The sequence below is a fragment of the Mobula birostris genome, chromosome 2, assembly GCF_030028105.1.
Source record: "Mobula birostris isolate sMobBir1 chromosome 2, sMobBir1.hap1, whole genome shotgun sequence".
In the NCBI taxonomy this organism is placed as follows: Eukaryota; Metazoa; Chordata; class Chondrichthyes; order Myliobatiformes; family Myliobatidae; genus Mobula; species Mobula birostris.
In genome coordinates this window covers 133,175,329-133,192,325 of record NC_092371.1, presented here as the reverse complement: position 1 = coordinate 133,192,325, position 16,997 = coordinate 133,175,329, and the positions used below count along the sequence as shown (strand labels likewise).

The window sequence follows — 16,997 nt, the reverse complement described above, 5'->3', positions numbered from 1 at the left end:
GAAATGGTTCTAGAGGACTGGATGACATTCCACTCTTTAAGAAGGAAGGAAGGCAAGCTTTGTGGAAAAGAGGGAGAAATATTGAACATATAGTTACGAAAATGCAAGATGGAATTAATCAAGTTGAAGAGTGGGGGACAAAGTGGGGTGTTAAATTTTCAGTGGAGAAGACAAAAGCCATGTTCTTTACAAGGAAAAAGTTCAGGGGACTTAATTTGAATCTGTATGGAAGTAACCTGGAGAGAGTTGAAAGTTTTCCGTTTCTGGGAGTGCACTTTGACCTGAGATTAACATGGAGAGAACATGTTAGATATGTAGTTAGTAAATGTAAAAATGTGATAAGTGTCATGAGGTATCTTGCTGGATTGGAATTGGGTGCTGATTTTGCATCACTGAAGTATGTTTATGTAGCATTAATAAGATCAAGATTAGACTATGGAAGTATTGTATACAGATCAGCAGCAAAATCTGTGCTGGCAGAACTGGATATCGTACAAGCTCGGGCTCTAAGGGTGTGCTTGGGAGCGGTTAGAACTTCCCCAGTGTGTGCACTCCAAGTTGAGGCAAATGAAATGTCATTGGGGCTGTGGCGTAAACAGCTGGAGGCCAATTACTGGATTAATTTAAGGGGGCATGGTGATAGCCATCCTACAAAAAGGGTGTTGCAGACATGCTGGGAGAAGGAGAGGTCACAAAAAGAAAGTTTTGGATAGACAGGAGAACAAACAGCAAAAGATATGGGTGTATACGATAAAGAGTTTTGTCCAAGTGTGATGTGGCCTGAAAGACCTTTCTGGGTGTTAGAAAATCCCTCTATAGATTTGGAATTGCTTAAGATTAAGCACAGTAATAAGACGGCTGATATACTCAGTGAATATCATAGTTACAGGGAATGTAAATATAAAGGCGTACAGATTTTTACTGATGGATCAAAGGATCCAGGAACAGGTGCAACAGGGTCTGCAATTGTTGTACCAAGTTATCGAGTGGAAATTAGCAAGAGAACACCTGATTGCTTGAGTGTATATGCAGTTGAAATGTTTGCCATATTGTCAGCACTAGAATGGAGTGAGCAGGTTGATTGTAATAATTTTGTGATATGTAGCTATTCTGTATCGGCCCTTGCAAGCATTAAGGCGGGTACAGCTAGAGGTCACCAGGATCTGCTTTATGAAATCCTGTTTGCAAATTCAAGACTGGCTAGACAAGGCAAAAATATCGCATTCATGTGGGTTCCAGCACATTCAGGTACTATGGGAAATGAGACCGCAGATAAGCTGGCAAAAGCAGCAACTAAAAAAGGATCTGTAGAGGTCAATATTAAACTATCAAAATCAGAGGGGAAGAGCATAGTGTGGAGAAGAATAAATCAACAGTGGCAGCAGAATTGGGATAGAGCAATAAAAGGAAGACATTTACATTCAATTCAGAACAGAGTAGATATGGGAAGAAGTAGGGGAATAAAGCGGAAGGAGCAAGTAATTATAAGTAGACTGAGAATTGGGCACAGCAACCTTAAGGGCACTCTGGCCATTATAAATAAGCATCCAACAGGTTTTTGTGATCTATGTCAGGAAACTGAAACAGTAGAGCATATCCTTATTTCATGCCAGAAATTTGCACAGGAAAGGCAACAAATGTTACAACAATTACGCAAAATAGGACTGGTAGAGAACAGTGTTAAAGGTTTATTGGAATATGGGGAGAGTGATCAGGGGAGGAAATGGTTGTTTAGTTATTTAAGGGCGACGGGACTGGAAAGACGGCTTTAAAGTGAATGGGCAATGAAGGACAATAAATCCTGAAGATGGCAGTAATGCAACAATGTGGATGCCAATTGCTGTAAAAACTCAAAGAAGAAGAAGAAGAAGACAAGAAATTATAGGTCAGTTGGCCTGACTTCAGTGGTTAGAAATCTAGCCTGACAAATTTGTTGCAATTCTTTGCAGGAATAGCAGACAGGATAGACAAAGTAGAGTCATTGTATGTTTACTTATTTTGACAAGGTGCCATACATAAAGCTGCTAAAAAAGAACCTGTGGTATTACAAGAAAGATACTAGCATCGATATAAGATTGGCTGACTGTCAGGAGGCAAAGAGTGGGAATAACAGGAACCTTTTCTGGTTGGCTGCCAATCATCAGTGGTGTTTCAGAGGGGTCAGTGTTGGGACCACTTCTTTTCACATTATACATCACTGATTTGGATGAAAGAATTAATGGCTTTGTGGCTAAGTTTGCAGCTGATACGACGATATGTGGAGGGGCAAGTACTTTTGAAGAAGCAGGAAATTTGCAGGACTTAAAACAGATTAGCAGAATGAACAAAGAAATGACAGATGGAATATAGTGTAGGGAAGTGTATGGTCATGTACTTTGATAGAAGGAATAATGGCATAGACTATTTTCAAAACGTGGAGAGATTTCAGAAATCAAAGGTGCAAAGGGACTCGTGAGTCCTCATACAGGATTCCCTAAAGGTTAACTTGGAGGTTGAGTTGATGGAAGGAGGTCACATGCAATGTTAGCATTAATTTTGAGAATATAAGAGCAAGGATGTAATGCTGATGGTTTATAAGGCATTGATCAGACTGCACTTGGAGGATTATGAGCAGTTTTGGGCACCTTATCTAAGAAAGGATGTAGCATTGTAGAAGAGGTTCACGAGAAAGATCCTGGGAATGAAATGGTTAATGCATCAAGAGCATTTTATGGCTCTGGACTTATACTTGTTGGAGGAGGGGAATCTTTTTGAAACCTATCAAATATTGAAAGGCCTAGATAGAATGGATGTGGAGGGTATGTTTCCTACATTGGCACAGCCTCAGAATAAAAGGACATCCCTTTAGAACAAAGATGAGGAATTTAATTAGTCAGAGGGTGGTGAATCTGTGGAATTAATTGCCATAGATGACAAGTCATTGGGTATAATTAAAGTGGAGTTTGGTAGGTTTTTAATTAATCAGAGCATCTAAAGTTACAGGGAGAAAGCAGGAGAATGGGATTGAGGATAATAAATCAGCCATGATGGAATGGCATAGCAGACTCAATGGGTCGAATGACCTAATTCTGCTCCTGTCCCCTGTGATCACAAGAGATGCAAAGATCTTGATCGAGGCTCCAGTAATCTCATCTCTTGCCTCTCTCAAGAAATCTTGATTCTCCATTCATGGGGAAAAGACTGAGTGTATTCACCCAATCTATGCCCCTGGTGGTTTTATGCACCTCTGTAATATCACCTCTTATTTATTTATTTTTTAAATTTAGAGAACAGACCCTTTCGGCCCTCTGAGTCACTCTGCCCAGCAACCCACCGATTTAACCCTAGCCTAATTAAAGCACAATTTACAATGACTAATTTACCTATTAACCAGTACATCTTTGGAGTGAGTGTGTGAAGAAACCAGAACATCCAGAGTAAACACACATGCACGCAACTTCCTTACAGAGGACACTGGAATTGAACTCCGACGCCCTGAGCTATAATAGCATCATGCTAACTGCTACACTACCATGGCACCCTACATTCCAATGAATCCTGCTCAATCTCTTTAACTACCTCCTCCAGGTTCTGGTAACATCCTTGTCAATCTTTTCTGCACTTTCCAGCTTAATGATATCTTTCCTAGAGCAGGTTGTCCAAAACCAAACACAATGTTCTATATGTGGCCTCATCCACATCTTGTAAAAGGTGTTGTTTTTCTAGGAATCAACTGCCTTCCTGTACCATCTGTGGCCCTCACCCATTTGCATATGATGCCATTTTAATGTCATCAAGCTATACTTGGCTTGCTGAATGGAGGGAGAACCTCCAGCTGAGACTAAGAGGGGAAACCTATGGGAGGTATTTGTGTTTATATTCCCATCTGTTGCAGTTTTGTACTGGCAAAGTTAACAGGAAACTTCCAGTCCTAATTCCTTATTTTGTAAAGATTTTGTAAATCATTTGAATGAAAATCTTTACTAGATTCCAAAAAATATGGGGATGTTTTCATCGTGGTGATGTTAGGAATTCTAGCAAATATCAGTACTGTTCAAAGAATTTAGAAACAAAAGCCATGTCTTATATCCAGCCAATGACTTCCTGGAAATTAAGGTTGTTGCAGTTTAGGTTGTTGAATTTTAGAAAATCTCTGTCAAAAACCTAAAAGATTAAAAATAAGATAGAACCTTAAGAACGTGTACAACTTGCAGCAGCTGAAGAATACTATCTCATTCCTAAAACACCTGCTTCTTTCTCAACTGCAGGTGAATCTGCTCCACAGTTCACATTTCGAATCGTAGTATTTCTCTTTCTCTTTCTTTCTTTAAAGTTGGTGAAAAGCTGCATAGCGATTGAGTATTACACAAATGTGCAACTGGGAGAATCCTTGATTTTCCTAAAACACAGTGCCTTTATAATTGCAGAACTTAACTGATGCCTTGGACAACATGTACGATGCTCGTGTCCCTCAGGGGTGGAAGAGGATTTCCTGGGCTTCCTCTACCTTAGGATTTTGGTTCACGGATCTTCTCGAGAGAAACACACAATTTTCTTCTTGGATCTTTGAGGGTAGACCTAATGTCTTTTGGATGACAGGTTTTTTCAATCCCCAGGGTAGGTACTAATAATTCAAGGAACAATACATCATGATTTAAAATGTGAAGTGGTGTTGCAAAGGTATTTTTTGCTTACTCTGACTCTTCATCTTTTTTTCTCCAGTCCTACTGAAGGGTCTCAGCCTGAAACATGGACTGTACTCTTTTCCAAAGATGTTGTCTGGCTTGCTGAGTTCTTCTAGCATTTTGTGTGTGTTACATGGATTTCTAGCATCTGCTGTTTTTCTCATAATTATTTTTGCATAATTATTTGTAGTAAATGCTTGGCTTCAGTGGCATCTTTCAAAATGAGACAATGACAAGGTGCATCGAGGTAGGGCAATAGAACACCACAAAGCATTTTACAGGAATGTTACCAAAATTATAAATCAATTGTAATTAAGATAGTATTGGTTTGGGAATTAATGTAGACCTGTGTGAACAGGGGTGATAGATAGAGATAATTAAGAAACAGCAAAGTTTTGGTCAAGTTTATGAAGCCCACAAAATGGAAAAACAATCAGATTATTGCAGTGGTAAAATATACAGATAAAAATGGCCTGAATGAGTTTTGACATTAAATGAGCTGAGTGAATGTGGCTGAAAATTCATTTCAAGAAAATTAGATGCTGAGGTTGCAAACAATCTAATTCAACCATATCAATGGCAGTAAAAAAGGAATGTTTTCAATGCATAAAGAATACAGTTTGTAGCCATATTTAAATTTGTGAGATGGAGCTTGGTCTATGTGAATTGGCTACTGAATTTTTTATGTTGTAAATGGTTATTCTTCTGAAGTCTTTCATTGATTCTGGAGCCTTTGGCTATCCTGAAAGGAACTGAAAAAATAGAAGTCTTCCTTTCTTTCAGTGGAATGCTTAAGTGTAGATGGCCAAGTACAGATCCCCACAGGTTCCAATATGCTGTGGAGAAATTTGAATCTAAATCAACAGAGCTGGAATAAAATTGTCCCAATATCCTATGGCAAAAATTTTCTAAGTGAACAGAACCAACAAGTGTTTGTTAGGATTTCACCAGTAAAAGCAGCAAATCAATATTTAGCAACATTACAAAGAAAATTACAATACATTCATCAGACCTAAAGAGAGAGAAAAACAGAGTTAACATTCAGGATGATATCCTTTGATTAACTGGGAAAAGTTAAAATACAGTAAAACAAGATTTAAATGCAGCAAAAAGTGCAAGGGTAGAGTGAATAAAAAAGGATTTTAGAGCATATAGGAGATTAAATGATTTCAGGGATTATGGTACAAAGCCAAAGAGGTTGGTAATGGGATGTGTCTAACCAAAAATGAATCTTAAAAGGAAGTAACTTGAAATAAGAAGATCATTATTGGAGATTGTTGAACTCTATGATGATTCCAGAAGGCTTTAAGCGTGCCCAGTCAGAAGATGACGTGCTGTGAATAGAGCTCAGGTTTCACAAAAAAAGACAAAGATTAGTTACTTATATCTGGCCTTGAGGTTTCCACCCTTGCACAGTCATTCCCCTTTCTCTGCTCTGCAATATTGGTTAATCTCTTAACTATTTCTAGTTCTAAAAGAATAAAGTTGATTTGAAATGTTAACTGTTTCTCTATTGATATTGCCTAACTTATGCATGGGTGGAGCATTGGCTGGTCAGCAGAAAACAGAGTGGGAATAAAGGGATCCTATTCTGTCTGACTGCCGGTTACCAGTGGAGTTTCACAGGGGTTGGTGTTGGGACCGCTGCTTTTTATGATGTAAGTCAATGATTTGGACTACAGTATTTATGGATTTGTGGCTAAGTCTGCCAATGATACAAAGATAGGTGGAGGAGCCGGTAGTGTTGAGGAAACAGAGGGCCTGCAGAGAGACTTAGATAGTTTAGGGGAATGGGCAAAGAAGTGGCAAATGAAATACAATGTTGGAAAGTGTATGGTCATGCACTTTGGTGGAAGGAATAAACGGGCAGGCTATTATTTAGATGGGGAGAGAATTCAAAATGCAGAGATGCAAAGGGACTTGGGAGTCTTTGTGCAAGATACCCTAAAGGTTAAGTCAGTTGTGAAGAAGGCAAATGCAATGTTGGCATTCATTTCTAGAAGTATAGAATACAAGAGCAGGGATGTGATGTTGAGGCTCTATAAGGCATTCGTGAGACCACACGGAGTATTTTGTGCAGTTTTAGGCTCCTTATTTTAGAAAGGATATACTGACATTGGAGAGGGTTCAGAGAAGATTCACAAGAATGACTCCAGGAATGAAAGGGTTACTGTATGAGGAAAGTCTGGCAGCTCTTGGGCTGTATTCCCCGGATTCAGGAGAATCTCACAGAAACATTCTGAATGTTAAAAGGCCTGAACAGATTAGATATGGCAAAGTTATTTCCCATGGTAGGGGATTCTAGGACAAGAGGGCATAAATTCAGGATTGAAGGATGTCCATTTAGAACTGAGATGCGGAGAAATTACTTTAATCAGAGGGTAGTAAATCTGTGGAATTTGTTGCCACAAGCAGCTGTGAAGGCCAAGTCATTGGGTGTATTTAAGGGAGAGATAGATAGGTTCTTGATTAGCCAGGGCATCAAAGGGTATGGGGTGAAGGCAGGGGAGTGGGGATGACTGAAAGAATTGGATCAGCCCATGATTGAATGGCGGAGCAGACTCAATGGGCCAAATGGCCTACTTCTGCTCCCATATCTTATGGTCTTATTGAGTATTTCCAGCATTTTTTAAATGTCAGCATCATAGCATTTCACTTCTAAAGAAATAAGTTGTGTTTATTTTGTCTACAGGATTCTTAACTGCGATGAGGCAGGAAGTAACACGAGCACATAAAAGTTGGGCACTGGATAGTGTCACTCTGCACAATGAAGTAACAAAACTGATGAAAGAAGATATCAAAGTACCACCTATAGTATGTATGCATTTATTTATGGCCTTGAGTTGGTTCCATGTTTAAAAGTTAAATTCAGATTGCACAGAGAGGAGGAAGCCTGAACATTGTGCTTTAAGTTTTCTTTAATAGAGAACTGTTTGCTTATATCATGGGGCTTTTGAAATGCCAAACACTAAGAAACTGATGCACCAGTTTTGATCTTCCAGAATTCATTCACGGTGGGGGGAGGGTTGTTGCAAGCATCACTTCAATATAACCACTATGTTAGAGAGAGGGAAGAGGAAGAACAGGAAACCATAGGTCACTTAACCCAATATCAACTGCATGGAAAATGCTGGAATCTTATTTTTAATACATTTAACCATCTATAGCCAATTTTGTATTTGTTTTTTCCAAATTGTCTTAGGATCCATTGGTTGTAACCTTTTGAATTAATTTCCCATGAGGAATCATGTCAAAGATGTTACTGAAGTCCAAGTAAATTACATCAATCACACTACCCTAATCAATACATTTTGTTAGCTCTGAAATTTTTAATCTAATTCATTAGAACAGATTTCTCTCAATTATTTTAAATAAACAAGTGACTGCAGAAGCAGGAATCTGGAGCAAAATAATGAAATGTGGAACAAACTCAGTGAGTTGAGCAGCATCTGTGGAGGCAAGAAGATAGCCAATGGGTCACAACATTCTTCAGGATTTGTGACTAATCCCTGCCTTCCAAATGTAAATTAATTCTATCCCTGCTGCCTTCCTTGGAGAAAGTTGCCACTTATTATGTCCTTAGTCATCTGGCACTTCACCTGTGGCCAGTGAATATTTAAAAATGTCTGAAGATGGTGAAAGCAAATTCAGTTTTAATTTTCAAATAAAAATTGGATATATGTGAAGAAAAAAATTGCAAGGCTTTAGGAAAGGAGCTGAGTTACACTATCTGGGTAACTTGTCAAAGACTCCGTGCATGTATGCTGTATTATTCAGTGATCATTAATGGAATAACCACTTTGTAAAGTGTAAATTTCACCAGTTTTCTTTCTCTAGTGTTTTACACATTCAACTTTTGCATGCTTGCTTGGCAGGATGGAGTATATATCCATGGTCTTTACCTTGATGGTGCGGGTTGGGATAGGAGAAACACAAGGCTAACTGAGCCCACTGCAAAGGTTCTGTTTACAATGCTACCCGTCATCTATATATTTGCCATCAATTCTACAGCACCTGAAGATCCCAAACTGTACATCTGCCCAGTCTACAAGAAGCCCCAACGTACTGACCTGATGTTTGTCACTGCCCTTTGCATGAAAACACTTCAGCCACCTGACCACTGGATCCTGAGAGGAGCAGCCCTGCTCTGTGACATCAAGTAGAACAATATGTTTAATTTTGAAATAATTTAACTGTATGGTGTTTGAACTTGAAATGAGTTATTAGCAGTTGCATTTATGACACTATATGATTATAGTAAAGAGAATAACAAATATTATAATTATATTGTGCCTTATAAATGTAAATATAAATACATTGTTCTTTAACATTTAATAAACTACATTTTTGAGCTATACAGTGTTTTAACCCTCAGTCCAGTTATTTTGTGATTCACTGACTTATAAGCAAACAAGAAAAAAAATTGGACAATCACAGAATCAAATCAGGAAAACAAAGTCCAGACAGCTTAGAACTATAGGTGAGGCTGCTTGCCAGAACCTCATTTCATCATTATTTCATCATTACCACTAGGATTTTGCAGAGGTTTTATTCAAACAATGTCCGGGGCTCCAGGTACACTTATTTTATCACAAAATCACAAGTCAGATAGAAGCTATTTCCAGAAAAATACCCAGTTGCAGAAATCTTTTATTTTCGCCACATTCCATAATTTTTTCTTCCTGTGAGTATTTCTAGTTTCCAAACAATCCTTGCTTGAAACAGACCTTGTTATTTAAGCAATCATGTTTGTCAGTGTAAATATTAGTTTTTCTGGACTAATTTTTGAATAAAATATTTACTAACCATTTAAAAAATATACTCTTTCTGAATTCTAACTATATGTACAATTGTCACATACTGGAAATGTCACCATATACTACCTTGAAATTAATTTTCTTGCAGGCATTCACAATAGAACAAATAATTATAATAGAATTAATGAAAAGCTACACACAAAGACTGACGACCAATGTTCAAAAGAAGATGAACAGTGCAAACACAAAAATAAGTAATACTGAGAACATGAGTTGTAGGGTTCTTGAAAGTGAATCCATAGGTTGTGGAATCAGTTCAGATTTGAGATGAGTGCAGTTATCCACTCTAGTTCAGGAGCCTGATGGTTGAAGAGTTTCTGAACCTGGTGGTGTGGAATCAAAGGACTTATTTCTGAGCTCCAACCAAATTACTTCTGTGGATGAGCCCTCCAGTATGAGTACAGTACTGGAAAACTCATCCACAGAGGCAGTTTCTTAATACTGTTCCTACATCATCCCTTATCAGTTGTGCAACCTTCAACCTCTTTTAAACCTTCTCTATTCACATCTAAAACAACAAATCCCAAGAACACTGAGGGACAGCCACTCCTGTCCCAGGCTTCTTTAATGGCAACATCACAATTCCACACACTGATCCAAGTTCCAAAATCATCGTCCTTACCCATAATACTCCTAAATGTTGAAATAAACAAATTTCAGCTCATCACTCCCACTGTGTTTATTAGCCTGTCCCTTGCTGTCCTTTCTTTCAGTCTTTCTTGCCCTACCATTCATACCATTTTTCTTGCCCTCAATGCAACCTGTTGTCCTGCTGTAATGGTACCCTTCCCCTGCCATTCTAGTTTAAACCCTTCAGAGTACTACCAGCAAACCTGGTAGAGATATTGGTTCCCCTCCAGTTCAGATGCAAACCATCTCATTTGTACCAGTCCACCCTGATCTTAGAGAGCCCAGTGAACCATAAATCTGAAGCCCTCCCTCCTACATCAGCTCTTTGGCCACATTTTGAATTGTATAATATATATCTATTTCTCACCCCTAGTTCCTTAACCCACTTTGTCAGAAACTGCAGCTGGTCGAATGAGCTGCCAGATGAAGTGGTAAATGCAGGCTCACTTTTAACATTTAAGAAAAACTTGGACAGGTACGTGGATGAGAGGTGTATGGAGGGATATGGTCCAGGTGCAGGTAGTGGGACGAGGCAGAAAAATGGTTCGGCACAGCCAAGAAGGGCCAAAAGGCCTGTTTCTGTGCTGTAATGTTCTATGGTTCTATGATTGCACTTCTTTCAGATGATCATGAGGTCTCTGACTACCATTTTGTCTACACCAAGTCAAAGGTCACGGACTAAGAGATAAATAAAAAACCTCATTTGATCTTAGCCTGTGCTTCTTCACTGAAGTCTTGAGCCAAAGCCTCAGTTCCCTACTTTTTCACCAGCCTACTCTCACTTCAGCTGCTCTGCTTGATCCTACCATCTTTTTATTGGCTGCAATTCATTAGCTAATTAGCCAAACAACTATTAACAATTAGCTAATACATCTTGAATTATCCCACTCTTGCTCCAAGGTAGTGCTCATGATTATTCAGAAATCTGGTAGCGGATGGAGAGAGGCTGTTCCTAAATCATTGATTCTGGGTCTTCAGGTGCCTGGAAGCCCTCCCTGATGGTAGTAATGAGAAGGGGACATGTCCTGGATGGTGAGGGCCCTTAATGATAGATGCCACGCACTCTATTTTGAAGATGTCCTTCCGGGTGGGGAGAGTGATGGAGCAGGCTGAGTCTCTTACCTTCTGCTGCATTGAACCCTCCATACCAAGCTGGGATGCAACCAGTCAGAACGCTCTCCATTGCACATATATAGAAATGTGTCAGTCTTTCGTAACATATCTCAAACTCTTAATGGTACTCACCCTACCAGTACTAACCCCCAATGAAAACTGGTACATGTTCTCCTAACTTATCCGCCTTCAAGTACACTATCAGTTCCTTAGTTTTTCTGACACTGAGTACAAGGTTGTTGCAGCGCCACTCAGCCAGGGGATCTACCTCATTCATGTCAGCCTCTTCATCGCCATCTGAGATTCTACCCACAGCAGATTATATCCATATCTGTAAATTAATAGATATCATTTGAGCTGTGCTTAAGTGTACAGAAAGTTAAAGCAACGGGCTTTAGCACATCCTTGAGGTCTGCCTGTGTTGATAGTCAGCAGGAAAATGTTACCAATCCACACTGACTGTGGTCTTCCAGTAAGGAAGTCAAGGATTCAGTCGCAGAGGCCCAGGTTTTGTGCTGACCATGCCAAATTAAACCAATCCCACTTCCTGCACATGGTCTATATCCCTCTATTCTCTGACTAAATGCCTCTTAAATATTGCTATCTTATCTGCTTCTACTACAAGACATAGGAGCAGAATTACGCCACCAAGCCCATTGAGTGTGCTTGCCATTCAATCATGGCTGATCTTTTTTTCCATCTCGTCCTCAACCCCAGTTCCCGGCCTTCTCCTCGTAACCTTTGATGCCATGTCCAATCAAGAACTAACGCCCCAGGCAGCACATTTCAGGCACCTCATCTACCACTTCATTTTACCTTGCAAGTTTCCTTCCAACCTTCCCTCTCACCTTGAACATACTGTATCCCCTCTAGTATTTGACATTCCCCCACCCCCCCCCCCCAAGGAAAAAGGCTATATATATATGAATTTGATATAAAAATTTTGGGGTGTCCCAAGATCAGTCAGTCATTGAAGGATACCAAGTCTCTGACCTGCTCCTGGACCCAAAGTATTTATGGGAGTGGACCAGTTACTAGTGAATAGTGAGCAGCAGAACCTTCATGATAGTGTCATCAGAGATGATAATGTATTGAATATCTTAGTGGGTAGTTAGACTTGTTGGAGATGATGAATGTTGGAAATGTGGACTGAAAAGCTTGAGCATATAGACATTAAGAAAGAGGATGTGCTGGAGCTTTTGGAAAGTATCAAGTTGGATAAGTCACCAGGACCGAGAAAAATATACCCTAGGCTGCTGTAGGAGGCGAGGGAGGAGATTGCTGAGCCTCTGGCAATGATATCTTTGCATCATCAGTGGAGACGGGAGAGGTTCCAGAGGATTGGAAGGTTGCAGATGTTGTTCCCTTATTCAAGAAAGGGAGTAGAGATAGCCCAGGAAATTATAGACCAGTGAGTCTTACTTCAGTGGTTAAGTTGATGGAAAAGATCCTGGGGCAGAATTTATGGAGAGCCATAATATGATTAGGAATAATCAGCATGGCTTTGTCAAAGATAGGTTGTGCAATACAAGCCTGATTGAATTTTTTGAGGATGTAACTGAACACATTGAAGGTAGAGCAGTAGATGTAGTGTATATGGATTTCAGCAAGACATTTGATAAGGTACTCCATGCAAGGCTTATTGAGAAAGTAAGGAGGCATGGGATCCAAGAGGACCTTGCTCTGTGGATCCAGAACTGGCTTGCCCACAGAAGGTAAAGTGTGGTTGTAGATGGGTCATAGTCTGCATGGAGTTCAGTGACCAGTGGTGTGCCTCAGCAATCTGTTCTGGGATCCCTACTCTTCGTGATTTTTATAAATGACCTGGACGAGGAAGTTGATGGATGGATTAGTAAACTTGCTGATGACACAAAGGTTGGGGCTGTAGTGGCTAGTGTGGAGGGCTGTCAAAGGTTACAGAGGGACATCGATAGGATGCAAAACTGGGCTGAGAAGTGGCAGATGGAGTTCAACCCAGGGAAGTGTGAGGTCATTTATTTTGGTAGGTCAAATATGATGGTAGAATATAGTATTAATGGTAAGACTCTTGGCAGCGTGGAGGATCAGAGGGATCTTGGGATCCAAGTCCATAGGACATTCAAAGCTGCTGCGCAGAATGACTGTGGTTAAGAAGGCATATGGTGTATTTGCCTTCATTAACCGTGGGATTGAGTTCATGATCTGAGAGGTAATGTTGCAGCTATATAGGACCCTGGTCAGACCCCACTTAGAGTACTGTGCTCAGTTATAGTCACCTCACTACAGGAAGGATGCAAAAACTATATAAAGGGTGAAGAGGAGATTTACAGGGATTGGGGAGCATGCCTTATGAGAATAGGTTGAGTGAACTCAGCCTTCTCTCCTTGGAGCAACAGAGGATGAGAGGTGACCTGATAGAGGTGTATAAGATGATGAGAGGCATTGATTGTCAGAGGCTTTTTCCCGGGGCTGAAATGGCTAATATGAGAGGGCACAGTTTTAAGGTGCTTGGAAGTAGGTACAGAGGAGATGTCAGGGGTAGTTTTTTTTAAATGCGGGGAATGGTGAGTGTGTGAAATGGGCTGCTGGTGACAGTGGTGGAGATGGATACAATAGGATCTTTTAGGAGACTCTTGGAAAGGTACATGGAGCTTAGTAAAATAGAGGATTGTGGGTAACCCTAGGTAATTTCTAAAGTAAGTACATGTTCCGCACAGCTTTGTGGGCCAAAGGGCCTGTATTGTGCTGTAGGTTTTCTATGTTTCGATGTTCTTTGCCTGACTCTTTCATGAATATTGTTATTTGCATTTTTCACGATATGGGAGGCTATTCAGCTTGAGTTCTCATAGCAACCCTTCAGTGCCATTCCTGAAATTATTTCCTTGCAACATGTTCTCTTAAAGATGTCCATCAACTCTTCAATTCTCCTGCAACCCATGTTAATGTAATATATAGTACCCCATTAATCTGCTAATCAGTATGTATTTAGGATATGAGAGGAACTCCACATGCTTACAAGGCAAACATGCAAAACACCATATGAACAGCAGAGCTGGGGATAAAATCTAGGTCATGGATTTTTGATATAGCAAACTAGCCATTGCTGCATGTAGCCATGGGTCATTACATTTGTTGAGGGGTTGTAAATTGTATTGATCATTGTGCAATCATCATGAATAGTTTGTCACACCAGACAGCCAGCCACTCTAGTGTTGTTTGGTTGATGTTGAGCAGGTCAGTGTCAGCTAAATCAGGTGAGAGTGGGCAGTTGCGCAGAACGTGCTCAATGCTCTGCACCCTTTCACTACACTCACAGGATTCGCTGGTCTTTAAACCCCAATTCACCATTTTGTCTCCTGTCCTACAAACTCCTGCTCTCGCTCTGTTGAGAGTGCACCACTTCCGTCTGTCAAGCAGTGCCCTGTCTGGGAACATTTCTGTTGGGTCTTGCACCGTATTGTTTGTTGCCAGAGGTCAATCCTGTATGTTTGGGGGAATGTTCCATGCGGTAGTTCCTCCACTGTAGCAAAGATTTTCCTCGATTTTAGGCAGTTGAAAACCAGCACATGATGGTGTAGTGGGTGCCGTGGATCCGAGTTCTGTTTACCTTTTTCAATTTTTGTTGTAGTGTCTTCAGATCTCTGGGGGAGCAATGCCTGCAAGTCTGTAAATGATGTTAGTGGGTGTGGGGCGCAGTGTGCCCATGATTATTCGGCAGGCTTCGTTAAGCAATGGGTCTATTTTCTTCGCATGGCCTGAACTGCCCCACACAGGTGCATAGAAGAATGCTAGGGCAGTTGATCTAAGTGTGTGAGCATTAGCTCCCCATTTCGTGCCTGCTAATTTTTTTCAAGAGAGAACTGCGAGAGCCAACTTTCCCTCAGAGTTTTTGGATGTGGGTGGCAAATGAGAGCGTCCTATCCAGTGTCACGCCCAGGTAAATTGGAGTCGGATGGTGTTCAAGCTCCTTCCCACACCAAAAGATCTTGAGTTTCCGAGCTGCTTCTCGATTCCTCAGGTGGAATGCACACACTTGACTTTTTGATGGATTTGGGTTCAGGGACCATTTTTCATAATACTGCTTCAAGGACTGCTGTAAGTCGTACTTCAACCTCTTGGAAGGGGTTAGCTTGTGTTGCTATGCATACGTCGTCCGCATAGATAAACCTGCATGTGTTAGGAAAGGTTGGTTGATCATTTGTGTAAACATTAAACAGTACAGGTGCCAGGACTGATCCCTGCGGTAGTCCATTCTTTTGTGGACGCCACCTACTCTTAATTCCATTCATTTCTACATAAAATCTGCGATTTTCTAGGAGGCTTCTTAGTACTTTGACTATGGTTTCATTCTTTAACATTTTAGATAATTTCAGCAGGAGGCCTCTGTGAGTCACAGTGTTGTAACGAATACTGCCCCTGTAACTTGTCGCATTTCAATTTGTGCAATCATCAGTAAGCAATCCCTCTTAGCTTCAAATAGAAGGAATGTCATTAATAAAGCAGCTGAAGATGATTGTTTCTTGGACTCTGTCCTGAGGAACTCCAATGAGGCTGGAGTAATTCATCAAGCAACAATAAACATCTCCCTTCAAACAAGATATTTTGCTGCAACTAGAGCAAAATATTTCAGACGCTGTGAATCATTAAAAAAAACTGTTGGAAGTACCCAGGTTGGCCAAGTCTGAAGGAGGAGGAATAATCAGTAGTTAAAGTCAATTAGCTTTTAAATTCTTATTTTTGGTATCCTTAAATTATAATCCTGTCATGGCTATTACCAGAACTCAGCTGTTTTGTTCTGCCTATAATTAATTTGGCTCCAAATGCTTTATAAGCTCTTTAATTTCAACTTGGCTACTTTTCCCTGCTGTACCTTACACACCAATTCCCACGTGCCCTTTTCTGATACAATCTCCAGTTTCAAACTTACATCTATCAAATTTTGTAAAACATTGAATATCTGAACAGTTCAAAATGACAATTTTTTGTGAACTCACAACAGTGTCTGTACAAAGTAAACAATGTAGGCTGATAATATCCAACGTTTGCTGATAGCAGCTGAATTTTTTCTTAGTCTCAGTCACCATTAACATAAGGATATCTGTTAAAGACAATATCTGTTGGTCACAGAGAGCGAGGTTGATGGATTATTTTTTGCATTCAGGTTTATTGCTTATATATAATATTAATGCTCTCTTGTAACTAAAGGAATGTTAAGTCTAAAACATTGGCGGACTGACAGACAAATGACCATTACAGTGTATATTTGACTTCTAAAGGTATACTGAATATTGTTAATGAATGAGTTGCTTGAATGAAAGAAATCAGGCTGAGTTAATAGCATGAGAACAAAAGATCAAAGAGTTTGTCTGTCTCTCTCTCTTTATATACTTGTGAACTCGTATTTATTGGGGTACCTTCCCCGGGTTCTTTGGATTTTGCTGAGACCAACAATTTTCGATCAGTAACTAGGACCCAAGGTGGTTTCACGAGTGAACCAGAATTCAGAGCTCCCCCAACAACAGTAACCATCAAGTGGTGACAAAGAATCATGAGCCCTGAAATCTTTGTGACTTACTGCATAGTATTTTATGTGTTTTTGTGCTATTTTTATGATAATAAATTAGGGTCAAGTTATTTGTTGTGTTTGTATGTTTGTATAGCCTGGACACTCAAATAGTTTGGGTCTGATCAACCCAGCCCATTACATGTCCGGTAGCACTGTGTGCAAGGTACTGAAATTAATAAACAGAGACCTAGATTATTGACCCAGGGACATGAGCTTTAATTCAAGTAA

General features: G+C 40.1%; 1 protein-coding gene across 1 annotated transcript in view; it reads left to right on the top strand.

Moving 5' to 3' along the window:
- The window catches only part of LOC140210901 (dynein axonemal heavy chain 8-like), a 1,093,299-nt gene extending 1,084,379 nt beyond the window's left edge, over nt 1-8,920 (top strand). The window contains exons 92-94 of the mRNA XM_072280167.1: nt 4,407-4,596; nt 7,357-7,478; nt 8,540-8,920. Of these exons, the coding sequence (XP_072136268.1) occupies nt 4,407-4,596; nt 7,357-7,478; nt 8,540-8,827 (600 nt within the window). The 3' untranslated portion in view covers nt 8,828-8,920. The remainder of the gene's footprint in view (nt 1-4,406; nt 4,597-7,356; nt 7,479-8,539) is intronic.
- The last annotated feature ends 8,077 nt before the right edge of the window (nt 8,921-16,997 follow it).